Genomic DNA, 15,034 nt, shown 5'->3' on the forward strand with positions numbered 1-15,034 from the left:
AGTCGCTAATGAGGCTTTGCGATGTCATCGGAGTCATCGATAATTAGCGATACCATAAGTAATTCAAACATTTAGATTAAACAACGATAACGTTAATAAAATTTTAAATACTTTCAACGCTACAAGAATAAACCAAAGTTATCACCTACTGAATATCCTAAAAAGTTAATTGAAATAAATTTATTTAAAAAAAGCATAGAAAATTTGCATGGAAATTCACATGTTATAAACATAATAGAAATATTTAATTACTTAAACACCCTGTATTGGTATGACGTATCTTTTTACGAATTCGTAACAGAAGACGAAATATCGACTAGCATCGAATGGATAAATGTTTCAGAGGAGTTCGAACAAAGTTCGAATAATTTCCAGCTAATACACTGAAAGTTGGTTAATTTGTTACTATCTGGAAGGTCCAACGACGCGTAGAAATATTCCTCTTTGAGCAATTTGGCCCAGTTGCCGAACTTCCAACATGATTAAACGTCCCTACCTTCGATTTATGGGAACTCTTCGACCCGATGAAAGTGTATAGATCACCTGAAGAACGAATCCAAACGCGTATGTCCGGAAATGGACGTTGAGAATAATAAAAGGGTGCTTGTCAGCTTCCGTCGAAGAAGCTTTTCGCACTTCCCTCGTTCCAGCGATTTCGTAATAAAGTGTTTCATGAGATATTTACGATCGGTTTCATGATTTATTTATGTGATTTTATTGGAAAATTTTAAGGCGGCCATTCGCTAAGATTGCGGTTCCAAAGCGTTTACAGGCGAATCGTACAGAAGTATGAACTCTTGTTTTAGGAATCGTATTTTCTTGAATTTCCCGGTTTAATCAGAAAAGTTTCGAAAGTTTAATACTTCGTCGGAGTTGATTTTACTTGATTTTATTCATTTTAGTTTACGTTCGTTCGAGTTAATTATTTTGCACTCTAAATAGTTCATTAATATTTGATATCTTGGTTCGGTTAATACTGTAATGTACATTTATATAGAATCTCGTTAATATCAAAAATGAAATATCTCTATTGTGAAGATACCATAAGTCAAAATAGAGTTCAGATAGTCGAATAACAATTTTATTAATAGATTTGAACAACCTCGAACCTTCTATTGAATAATCTTTTCATGTCTGAAGATTATCACGAAATATCAAAGAACATAAAGCCAGAAAATATGAGGGAATACAAATAATAAACAGCCATGATAAATAGCAGGTGAACTAACAAACGAGTAATATAACACCTTTCTGCTGTCGCTAAAACCAGCAAGGAATCCAACTATAATATTCCAGGGTTAATTAAATTCACTTGTCTGCATACCACATCACGAACAAGCTTACCGATGACTCGCGGGGCAACAAAAAGCCGAAACACGTTCGCCACCGTGCTCGAGCGACGCGCTGTAGGTACAGGAAACCAATGACACGGGAATGACTGCAAGTTTAAGGATTATCACCTGAATCCGGCAGTTACACGTTAAACTTCTCACATATAATGCTTTGCGTATCGTAGCATTCATCGTCGTCTATCCAGTCGCACCAGTTCAAATATGATACATTAACCACCTATCTGGTCCTTTGTCATTCAAATCAGTTAACTAACGACGATACGGCAGTTCTCCTACGGAATTCTCCGGTTCCTAAATCGACAAGGACAACGACGACGACGACAACTACGAGAACGATCTCTCATACGTTCGTATAGTGTGCACAAAGTAATCATTTTCTCCTGAACAATAGTCGCCCTTATGCATGTTTCAGCAGACACCCGGAGCCGACTGGACACCTTTCGGGAGACCAGCGTTAGGTCCACGGAAAGTGAGAGACAAGGAGACGACGAGGGGAACAAAGAGAAAGACCAGAAGTCCTCGACAACGTCTCGAGATGGTAGTCCGAGTGCGTCCTGTGCTTGCACTTATCTTTGTGCCACTGTTTGCTCAACCACCAAGACAGACCATTTACCATAACGAGGGAAACGGAAGCTTCGAGCAGAACTCCTTAGCACCCGGCAAAAGCTTGCAACAATGGTTCGTCCGCCATGAACTCGCCCGCTTTCCGACCTTTTCCTTTGCAGCCTCTCTTTCTTCTTGCTGCTCCATCTCACGCGTCCTTATGTCCCCTTCTTTCTCCCGTGTTTTACACGATCCTTTGCGTTTCCGTTTACTCGTCACTCGGTTGCAGCAACGCGACGGGAGAGTAATCGCACTAACCTTTAGCGGATACGATGCGACGTTGATGATACCTGTGTTGTTTCCGCTCTTGTCAGATTGGCGGAATGGAGCTTTTAGCAAGTCGAGAATTGGTATGTTTATCGTTGTAAATCGGACGCGTGCATGGCGACCGTGGAGAATAATTTTAGAGAGATTTTCAGAGATTTATTTGGTTAATTTATTATTCGTCGAGAGTAAGGAACTTTTATGCTTCGGCGTATTTTGTCCGATTGAGTAATCTAGAGATCTGACTTATTTGTTTCAGTAATATATTCATAGCATTTAACACGTTCGATGTGCGAGTTTTTACAATTATTTTCTGTGATAAGCATTGGAAACAATATTTTTCTTGTTTTTACTTGAAAGTGTCTAGAACATGTAATAAATCGTTGAAAAATATTGAAACAAATGATATTCATTATAGTTATAATTAAAGCATTATACGTACTGACATCGTCGTTGAATATTGACGCCCTTCTCTTTGATGTATCATCATATTGAATATGTTAATTCAGTCTGTATTGTCATTGTACGAGAGACAGATTATAATTCCTGATTTCTTGGTTTTCACGTCGCTTTGAGTATTTGTAATATAACTTGAACACTGTTTCAAATGATCGCTTTTTGCAAATCAAAGATTACTCGAAGAACATAATTTACGAGGTCAAATATGTTCGAATTATTTTTTTTTCATCTGTTTTCTACAAAAATACGATGATATCCAAGTAAGATATCGATGGATGAACGAGTATGTATATTGTAATGACTCTGAGGAAATAACTCAATTCGATTCATCAAGACGTGTACGAAGCAAGTTAACAATAAATGAAGTCCTCAAATAAAAAATAATTCCCTTCAGAAAGTCCCACTTTAATAAATCATGATTTAACGTCAACTCGAATTTGGTATTTTGATTGACGCTTGTATCAAAATTACTCTTCAGCGAAGTACCCTACATGCATATATGTTACGATTCGCAATATTCGCAATAAATCAAGAAGTCATTGGTTGATTACAAGTTTAGTTTCCCTCTCGACGATAACGGGTCTCGTTGAGGGAACAGCCCGTTGATTGACGTCAATGTTTCGAGGCTGTGCGTCGTGGACAATTGACTCTATTGATTTCTGAAGAGTAATCAGTGTCTTCGTTTTCGCGTTTACGTTCGGAAATCGATAAAATCAAAATAGGTCGATGTTGCTTGCCGTAAACAACATGCTCGAAATCGCATCGAACGAGAAGAAAACACCGTTGCAACGAGAGCGTAAAAAGCTCAGTCGTGATCGATGCGAGACATGTACAGCGTCGAACAAACGGAACACGTTCCATCCTATCCGTTTCCCTGAAAGTCCAACCAATCCTGCCGTTCGAACTAGTGTCATTTGTTTCTTTCATCTCCTTCGATCATTTATTCCCAATTATGCTTCTGGCAATTAGATCGGTCAAAGGTGAATTCACTAGGTCGATGGCAGAATGAAACATCGACTGTTTTAACACATGAAAGATTTTTATGATTGGTAGAATACGGATTTGTATGCGTATATGATGAATTTAGAAATGCAAACATTCAGAGAATGAATATAATACACAAAAGTATATGAAATATCCAAAATGAAATATAAAAATAATTTTTAGTAGGCGAAACAAATTATGCACTATATAGGTTCCATTTGCAAAAATTCCAAAGCGCAAAAACCCAGAGAATGCGTATAATATACAAAACTATATAAAATATGCAAAGTGGGACACTTGTCGTAATTTTTAGCAGGAAAAACGAATTGTTAGGTAGGTTCCATTTGAAAAAATTCCAAAATGTAAAACTCCAGGAAATGCATATAATATAGAAAAATATATAAGATATAGAAAGTGGGATACTTGTCATTATTTTGGGCAGAGATAAACTACCGTGTAGATTTCGTTTCTTTAGTTCACTTCATAAAAATATAAAATAGCATAAAAATTCGCAGCCTAATAATCAGTGTTCAAATACTTTCGCGAGCCATTGTACGTTTCTAGTTATGGCGCTGCAGAAAGAAAATTGTCGAGTGCTCTTTGTAAACACTGTAGCCACTGCGAGGCTTTATGCAACTTTTGCATCAGTCGACGTCGTTTCGTTTCGCTTTTCTTAATCTTTCATTCGCGACCATACGACGAGCACATTCGTGTCAAAGTTTCAAGCGTCGGAAATTCCAGCGACAGTTGCGATGCCCCGATATTCCATTGCGGTTTTCATTCCTTTCAAGCATTATCCAGGTAAAAAAGTTGAAAACGCTCCACGGTGGTTTCCGTTTTATCTAACATTAATTTCGAAATCATACCGTTCCTCTCTCTCTCTCTCCATCTCTGTCTCTTTTACGTATTTATCGACTCATTAATAACAAAACAGAGGAAGGTACGCAACCTGCGGAGCTCCATAGGAAAGAGGCTTTTAAAAATTTCAAGCAACCATTCCATGGATATATAGCATGCAGTATACATCCCTGCTATTCCTGTTTTCGATCCATCCGGTTTTTCTTCGATCGTTAATTCTTTTCCTTCCGGCGCACAACGGTTAAATTACACAATTTAGACGGATAAATTTATTAAATTTTTCATGCATCTTTTGACGTTATTTTACTTTCTTTATGCACTGCATGACATTAATATGAAATTGTCCTATCATTTTCAATTCCCGCATCAGTACGAGATATAAATTACGACAAACTTTCATTAGCGGTTTCTTACCACTCTTGATCCTAACTGGGCTGCGGATTTTTATGCGTTTACGGAAAATTTAAGGACGCAAAAATATACAAAACAAAGCTCCATTTAATTTCTATTTTTTCAGTTCCATTCGTAAACATATAAATTCGCACAAAAATCTACAGTCTTCCGATAACATACGAGAACCTTAAAATTTTAGATTGAGCTTCATAGTAGTGAGACGCAGCGTGTATCCATAACTTTAGCAAATTCTAACCGATCTCGATTCTCGTAATCAAAGGAGAAAGAATCGAAGGAGACGTTCTCCAGGTCGGGGTCAGAACTTTTTTTCTGTTCGCGCAGGACGTTTACTTTGGCGAGTCGGAAGTCGGGCGTACAGTAGCGGAATACATGTGGAGTTTCGAGCACGTATAAGGTCTGTTTTATGGGGGACGGATAAAGAAAAGTTTCGAAGGTTCGAGCGTACGTATACGGAATTTCTTCGATCTTTCCTATACCGGGAGGAACGATATTTCAGGTATGTGATGAGAGGCGGAGACACGGACAGAGCTTCTTTATAGCGTCACTGTGAAAACATCGATAATCTTGGAAACTTTGTACGCGTCCTCGACGATTCATGGGGCACCGTGCCGTGTCTTAAATCGTGGTAATTGTTTGCTCAGGGAGGAGGGATATTGTGATTGGCTTAGATTACTATGATACGAATATTTCATCTCCGCGATTCGTATTTGTCTACTCGAATTAGAATTTAAGAGTACACATAGTGATAGATATTACGATTGGTATACGTCTGACTAAACGCGGACTATTCTACTTGAAGTAATTTAAGTGGCCGTTTAAGAGAAGGTGTATTAACGGACGTACGATATCGTCACAGAAATCTATCAATGCGTTCATTTGATTCTTATGAAATGGAAGAAGGAAGAAGATTAAGTGGAGTCTACATTTTCGAAGTTTTTCTTTTTTGATAAAAATCGATATTGTCTCCGATGACAACTCTCTCCAACAGAGGCTTATAATTATTTAAGATACACCCCTGTTCGTGGGTAACACAATATTCAGTGGTCTTGCGTAAGCAACATGACAATTGTCTTAGATCTTCAAGAAGAAGATCGATTGATCGGGATTTTGTATTGGTATAGGATAACGATATATGTAAGAAAGTAACGAATGGATAATTATGTATTGATCTCCAAAAAATTCTCTGGGCTAGAAAGATAATAATACGAGTACCAGAATTATGTAAAATAGCGATCAAAGATAAAATACACAACTGAGAAAAACATTTTTCTTACAAGTCTCCAAGTTTCCAAACAACAGATAATAATTCCTACATCCCTTAGAAACTTCGTAATAATTTCTCGTAATAACTTTACTTCATTCTCCATAAATACCCCGATTATTTCCAGAATGAGGATATACGTTAAACTTACGATTTGTAAACAATATTAGACACCTATAAATTAAAAAGCGAATTAAAATTTAACAAGAACAATAAAGAGCGACATGTAAATGGCACTTTAGAGGCCGCGCAGCATATTACACGTCTATAAATCATCTTTCTTGCTCGACTTTCTTTGAAAAACTCGGGAGAACGGGAATACGGTTCTTGAACGGTGAACGTAGAACCTGAACGAGACCCAGGGACATTTAATATACATGGAACGCCGACAGAGCAATCGATGGAACTTGCTTATTGGCAATTTGTCGAGTGACGGGATGGGATGCGGGGGACCTGGTAACGAGGAGGTTGTTTTCCGAAGACAGGTCTCTGCCTCACGGCGTAAAATCGGTCCCTATCCTCGGCCATCGGATGTACAACGACGACCAGACGAGGAACGACGGCAAGGGAGAGTTTGGAATCTTCCGCGGGATGCAATTTATCCTGTCGCATTAGATTCAAAATAATTGATCCCCCGGGCGGGCGCGGAATAGCGAATCATTACTTCAGACTGATGGCGCCCCCACCGACCGAGTTTTGCCGACGAGGAAAATGAAAACTCGGTGATCACCTGCTTCCGATGAAAAATTTGACGGGGCAGATCGGCGAAGAGGAACACACCGGAACACGGTACCTTCGAACCGAATAAAATGAGTTTCCCGTGGTTGCAACGCTGGCTAAAATTCGCTATCCTCAACGGAAGCGTGAACTGGTACGTCCATTTCCTGATCTAAGTTTTAGGGACTTTGATATTGATGCTTTTGCATATTTACTGGGTTCTAAAAGGACTTAACACTGACAGATATACTGTCTTGTATTTTAATTTGATACTGAGAGAAATTGACTCGTATTTTCACTCGATATTGATAGGAACTATTTTGACTTGTTGGAATTGTTTTGACTTGATGAGTCTGAAGGAAACCAGTCTTTTACAATGAACCTCTATACAAACATAAAACCAAGTCTGTCGAACGTTGTGATCTTTATTTTGATAGAACAAAATGGATCGTACGTAATTTGATAAAATAATAAAAACGGAAAATGTTGTGGATCTATTATTTCCTTATAAAACGAAAGAAACTACTCGGACGACATAATATTTTGATTCTATACTAGGAGGAATTTATTTATATTTTAATTCGATACTAATAAAAATTGATTTTTGTGATTCGATTTGGCACTGAAAGGTTTAAATTGATTTATATTTGAATTTGATTCTGAAACGATTCAGTCCTATGAGAGACTGGTGTATATTTGGATGTGATATAAAGAGAAATTGATTGATATTTTTATTTGACACCGAAAGAAATTGACTTGTATTTTGATTTTATATTAAGAAAAACTTATTTGTTGATATATTTGTGTTCTGATTAGCATTTTAATTTAGTACCGACTTTGATGTTCATTTTGATGCTGAGAGAAACTGTGAAACCGATCCTTTAGTATGTTGATTAATGGTACGAGGTAGTAATATTTACTTGTTCGATCGAAGCTTTAAAAGAGTAGTCCGTAGCTTTGAAGAAATAAATTGCAATATACTCTGATATTTGGCTCGGGTTTAATTTATGAACTGATTTCGATGTTCACATATTTTGGTATTCTGCGTGTTTGAAGAAAGAAAAATGTATTTTTGAAATGCATCCTGATATTTGGCTTGGACGATATTGATTAAATTTACTGACTAATTTAATTGCCTTTGTAAATCAGTGATATAAATGAAATATTTAATGAATAAAAGAAAGTACGAATAATACAATGACTAAAACAAGAGGCGCCCCGAATATCGCACGTTATTTTTCAAATGTAATTCTGGATAAAGTAACTTATAATTAGATATTGACAAGCGACATGTCTCGATTCTCTACTACAAGCATCTTGTTTGCTTGCAGGAAGCAAAGAATGATAATTCATTGTACTTGTTACTTTAATCTAAAATCCGAAGACTAATATAATCATATAGTATTAATCGAACGAAACATTTAAAAAATGTAATACAACTTCCAAATCGCGTGACAGTGAAAGACACTGCTGCGAAAAGTGTGAAAATAAAAAGGAACGATCTATACTAGCACATTCAGAAGACATATGGAATTGTTTGCAAGAAGTATAACGGAAACGAATTCGTCTAAAGGTACATAATTTTTCGGTCGATCACCGGCGTTTGTCGATCAGCCACGAATTTCATCATGCGTTCCGCGATTGATGAAATCCAGTGCCGCTACGGGAGGTTGAACGCGCGAGACGCGGCTAGCCAAATCTGGTATAATAATTAAACCCGGAATCGAATTTCACGACACTTAATAGATATTGTCAAAGATAATGTATTTCGCGACACTGTGAACGCGAGGAGAAACCGTGTCGTTTAAAATGAAATTTGTATCCATGTGACGGTCGCTTTCATATTCATGGTCTATTAAAATTTGCCAACTATACGTACAGCGTAGCGAAATGATTGAAATCTGAATAAAACACGACCGACGAATACCATCGCTGTGGTATAGTATTCTCCGGTGTGCGTATGGAATTTATCTAATTAATAATCGCGGATGGTAGCGTGCATTAAATTGTCGGCAAAGTGCACTCGAGTGCAATTTATCCAGGAACAATTTGGGAAATAAAAAGAATGAAGAAAGAAAAAAAAGTAGGTGGCCGAACGGGATAAAAAAAGAGGAAGTGTCTGGCTACTCACGTATATCGAGTGCTCGAACATCGAGGCTGGTTCCGAACAGCGTCAGCAGCGCGCAGAACTTGGCAATTATTGGCAGGCAATCAGTCTTCATGGTCGCCGAGGTGTGGTGTCTTCATGGAAGCTCGTGGCAATCGCCTGAAAACACATCGAGACAAAAAATTTACTCCCAAGTTTATATACTTTCGAGCGCCGCGCCGCCCGGTAAAATTACTTTCTTAAGTTCCTGACTACTTTCTTAAGTTTCTGAATGTTACTTGCTCTACCTTGCTTTCTTTCCTTTTTTAGAACACGAAACTTCGGATGTGTGTCAGGGACGATAATCTAAGGTGGAAATTAAACAATAAGTCGATAATTCTTTAAATATCCGTGCCTTTCTACGATGCACGGCAACAGATTAAATATTTTCAAACGAATAAGCAAAGTACTATATTTTCGTAGTTAAATTGTTACAAACTTTTAAATCATCGATACAAACGCAAGGTAGAGATTGAATGATAAATTATTAATATTTTAAGTATCTTTGTTCTGCAATAATATATTACAGATTAGAAATCTCTGCAAAAATATTCTTCAATGTATTATGGAATATCATTAATCGTACTAAAATTACTACCAAGTAGGTAGTTGTAGCGCGATACTAAAATTCTGAGTGGCCTATCGATAATCGAGCTTCTTCCACGGAACTATAATAAATCATGTCGTCAAAGCACCAAGGTAGCCCGATCTTTCGGAAATAAATAGCCCGAGCAGCTCAATATACATTACAATACAAAATACCAACATTCATCTAGGCACCGTCGATCGTACCAGTCATCAATCTCCCAAGATATATCTCGTCTCGCCTTTTTATTCCTCGCGACACGCACGCCATCCGTTCGCCTTCTCGAAACGTTATCGTTCCTTCTCAATTTAGTTTCCCCGTTGTCCTTGGATCCGATAAAACCATTGATCTTTACAGGGTCACACGTTCAGGGGGTAGAAACCGTCAAAAATTGGCAACTATCGTCATAAATATGAATTATATGGGAAATCAAATAGATCGACTTCTTCTGAAAACTTTTCAATTTTGGTACGAAAGTAATCAGGGTTTAATTCTTCGGAAACTAAACCATTATACTTTATGGGAATAATTAGTTTGACTTTTCTAAGGCTTATAATGAATATATGAATTCTATTTATTTGAATGAAATTTTAATTAGTTGCTAATTAGATGTACTCTTCCAGACTGACTCTACTTATTTATAGGTGAACTCTTATTAAATGAGCTCTAGTAAACTATTTATCTGCAGACGAGTTTTATTGTAATATAATTCCTCATGTCTTAATATCTCGCTCGTTGATAAGATATTCTCTTCTATTATATCAACTTATTGTCAAGACATCGTGTCCTAAATCATAGTCTGAAACTTAAGTTGACTAAATATCAAAAGGAAAGCCAACCCTTTTCTTTCAATTTTCTTACTGTACAGCAAAAGAATAGACGCGTAACGCAGATACAAGTAGAGAAGAACCTCCGCAGCTATTAGAACGCTTTCATACCTTTCCTGGTATTCGATATAATTGTATCTCGTATTTTCAATCATTTTTTAATAGATGTTAAGGTTTCCGAAAATAATAAAATAATAATTAAAAAATAGTAAACATTTTTTTTCTCTATCATAAACCTTAGAACGATCTATTTTAAACAATAAAAATGCATAGCATTAACTTAATATTTTATGTACAATTTTATCAATACCTTTTCCGTAATAACATCGAACGATAGGGGATAAGGAACCCTAAAAATAGGGGATTTGATCGATTCACGAGTAAAACCACGAATGATTCAGGTATTCCTTTCGCTTGGTACGACATTAGGTAACCAGTCAGCCCTGATAGTCCCTGTGGTACGTGTATCGCCTGGAGAAACACAGAAATACCGACTCGTAATCGAGTCCCTGCTCAATTAGCCCAGCCTTGCACTTTTGCGTTCCTCTGCCAGATCGTGTGAAAGACTAAGTAAGAGGAAACGAGACGAGAGAAAAGGGGAGGCATTCCTTTGGCTTTGCTCCATTTTTACTGCAGTCGGAAACGGCTCTTACGGTCACGCAACTACTATTCGACGTGCCATCTGGTTGGTCTATCGGCGAAATAAAGAACGGAATTTCGCCCGATTCAGTCCCAGCAACTAGACAAAGCGTAATTAACGGCATGAGATGTAATTGATTGAGACGAAAGGCGTCAAAGTCTCTGTCGGCTTGTGCCTGAATGCTCGTGATATTTTGGCTGCAATCCTAGCGACTGCGACGCGATACGAAAGATTCGAAAAGTTCAAAATGGTATTTTATGGAAGGATTTAAGATGCACGTACTGTTATATTGAAAAGTTCTAACGTATACGTACTTTCATATTTAAAAATTGTAAAACACGTGTATTGCGGTATTGCGTATTTTGATTCTTGAAAATTTTGCCATTCGTGAAACCCGGTGATTGGAGTTTTAAAAAATTTGATAAATAAGGTCTCTCAAGAGAAAGTACTTTTAGGAAAGTATATCGTATCAGTAAAAATTATTATACGATTCATAGAATCTATACACCGTGCTATAACTAAAATCCTACAGTGAAATAGGTCCTAAATTTCATAAGACCCGATAAAGAAGGTCACAAAACACAAAAGACTTGCCATAAAAGTATCTCTAAATCTATAACACCCTGACCATAAAACCTTAAACCTTCAAGATACGGTACAACTAAACCGAGATATCGTTGTACTTGATAAAAGAATCACCTTAATCTATAGTGCCTATCAACGAGATCCCCGACTCTCGTCTGAAGAATCTCGAGGATCTGGGTGTTCCGAAAGGTTTCGCTGGTTTCAAGAATTTCCGGGAATATCAAGGGTTTCGGAAGGGTTTCCACGAGATTCTGGAAGATTCTACGAATTCAGAAGTTTCAGGCGTCCTCAGGAGTATCGAGGATCTCAGTGGTTCTGAGGAGGTCCAGAACGTCTCAGGGTATTTCTACGTTCCCTATGTAAGTGAACGTTTCAATATATTGCGAATCTAGGGGATTCTGAAATATTTGACTCTTGAGAAACGAAAGGTTCTAATAATTCTAAAAACTTTCTGAATTTGTACTTTCGAACTTTTGAATTGTTCTCCAGGATCAGGGATGTAAAAGTTCCTAAAATATTTCAGAGGTGGCAAAGATTCTACGAAGTTCCAAAGATTTGTTCCGAATTCTAGGGAATTTGTGAGGCTTCCGAATTGTTGAGATCTACCTTCAAGACCTTGAAGATGCCAAAATGCTCTGACAACATCGATGTTTCTAGGAACCTTGGTAACCATCAATAGCTCACCTAGATTCCGATAACTCTTGGAACCTCCGGGATCACCGCAAACCATTCAGACCCTGAATACCTTCGGAAACCCTGGAACCACCGATATCTGCCCAAAACTATCGGTACTCTTGGAACCTCGTTAACCGTTATGTGGATCCAAGGTCATTTGTAATTGCATCTAAGGATCTACATTCTTAGGTATGGCTGTATCTATGCACCTAGTTGTGGAATTGTACATGTAATATTTCTTTTTCCAAGTTGAATAATATTGTAATGGGAGTTTCTTCCTTTTGCGTCATTTTTTACTCACTATAGCAGCAATATAAGTATAATTTTTATCATGGTTACTTCATTAAACTCGACGTGCTTAAATTAGGTTGGTGGTAACTTTTATTATATATCTACCAAACTAAGTCTACAGTTTCTCAAACATTATGCAAAGGTATTGACAAAATGAAGTTTGCTTGTATTTCAGAAACGAGTTACTACTCTTTTTATTTACTTAATATTCGAGATGTCGCTAATGACCAATTTTCTACCACATACATACGACTACAGCGTTCCACGTCTGTCATATACTCACAACGATATGATCATCGAATCAATCGAGTTCAGATGACATTTACATATATTGAATGGATTTAAGGATACCAACATGTGATTACATGAGTTCAAATGTCTCCGCATTTGACATTGTTTTTGTCATATTAGGATTATACTATACGTTATATTATAAAAAGATTGTTGTTCGCTGCTTTTACGTAACATAATTAATCCATCATTTTCAAAAAGTCGATAACCGTATTCGATGCAATTTACAATCATAGTAAAATGACACGCAACGTCGATTTTTATTAAGCCTTTATTACCACACTCGGTATATTAGATTATCTGTTAATTAAATGGTTCCATTCTCGTAACATTAGTGTGTCTGTGTCAAATATCCTCATTAATGACTCGCTAATTACAATTATTGTAAACGTAGATATTTCCAACGGGGGAAAATTTGTGTACATCGTTGTCCTTTTTTTTCGTGCAAACAATTAACCGCACTCGACATTCATCGATTACGTTTTCATGGATTTGATAGCCGAGATATATGTACATCTCCTATTTCGATGACCGTGTTTAAAGGAGCCTAGCCCATTGCAGTATCGATCGTCCGATGTGACTGCAATAGCTCGTTATCCATTGTCGAAGTTCGTAGTACACGCAGTTCACTTCGTCCAAGACATTTCTCCGGTATCGCTGTTAAACTTTGAATGTATCGTTTGGCACATTAACTGCTACGCGAGTTTTATATATTTTGCCTTGGGAGTCGCAATAGATTGAAACATACTATACGGAAACGTTAAATTTTTGCAAAATATTATATTATATCGTACTTGCGCACATTCTTCTCTAATAATGTCAATAAATCAGTCACATTGTTGAAAATTTTTCAGTCCACGAAATTTATCTTATTTTAATTATCCTAAAAAATATAGTAAATCGTGAGTCATCGATGACTACCGTGGTAGTTAACGTGTTAATTTCTCCTCTTCTGTTTCGCGCGTTAATCGCCCTAGAAGTCTTCTGCGTACGAACTTTAATTTTTATCTCCGTCATTATGCGACCTAAAATTTTTTCAACAATTATATCAACAACTCGCGAGAGAGAAAAGAATAAGAGAAGAATATTGAAGATAGAAACGACTGCAAGAACGGCAAGACGGTTACTCAGAAGACATAAACGAGCACCGTATCGCGACGAAGTTTCACCGTTAAAGGCAAGACAAGAACGGTTTCGGTGAAATTTTTCGAGATCCGGAAGTAGTTTCCAAGGACTTGCAGCGTAATGACGAGGATTGTGCGAGGTCAATTCCTTTCTGCTGCCGTTGCAAAATACATTCGAGATTTTATGGACCACGAGAACCGGAGTCAGTGAAACTTGCGGATTGTAGTCAGTCGAATGCTCGAAATCCCGAAAGACAGATCCCAGACGATACCTGCGCAGAGACTTACCTCGTATCGCGGGCCAGATACCCGTGCCTTCGAAATTTACCCTCGAAAATCGTCGAAAAACGACCACGTCTCATTGAACGTTTCCCCATCGACGATTTTACGAGCGGCAAGATTTTACCAAATCGAATATGAGAATACGTTAGCATACGAAATGACGGGAAAGGAATTATTGATTTATCCTTAGGTAATGTAGGAATGTTTTTTGAAGTTAAGGGGATTTTACAGATAGGGAAATAAAAAAGTATGAATGATATAGAGTTTTAATAGAATGCTTGAAATTATGATGTGAATGAAAGTTAATCTAAGATTTTGAATAATATGACAGACCAAATCTAAATTCAATAGTTCGATAACGAATAATTTATTTTTCTATTATTTTTCTTGTTTGTCATCTAACTAACGATATATTAAATTTCCTATCATTAATAATATGACTATAAATACGACAGTTCTACTGAATGATACGAAATTTAATATACTTGGATCTAATTAATTAGTACGTAAAAGCTATAATAAATAAAACGGTCTGCCAATGTGTGCTTATTGTAGCCAATACTTATTGTATATATTTCTATAAGAGCACTATTTATACTATCATCGCTTGTCTATTGCAATGTTATAGTCTGAATGTTACGTACGAACATGTACTTACAGTCATGGAAATTTTCG

General features: G+C 37.0%; 1 protein-coding gene across 2 annotated transcripts in view; it reads right to left on the bottom strand.

Moving 5' to 3' along the window:
- LOC100745371 (discoidin domain-containing receptor 2) overlaps positions 1-15,034 on the bottom strand; it is a 143,537-nt gene that overhangs the window by 71,211 nt on the left and 57,292 nt on the right. For both annotated transcript variants that reach the window (XM_033319640.1, XM_012382938.3), the window contains exon 2: positions 9,044-9,178. In XM_033319640.1, coding sequence (XP_033175531.1) covers positions 9,044-9,134 — 91 coding nt within the window. In that variant the 5' untranslated portion in view covers positions 9,135-9,178. The remainder of the gene's footprint in view (positions 1-9,043; positions 9,179-15,034) is intronic.

This window comes from Bombus impatiens, unplaced genomic scaffold, assembly GCF_000188095.3.
Source record: "Bombus impatiens unplaced genomic scaffold, BIMP_2.2 scf_0197, whole genome shotgun sequence".
Lineage (NCBI taxonomy): Eukaryota > Metazoa > Arthropoda > Insecta > Hymenoptera > Apidae > Bombus > Bombus impatiens.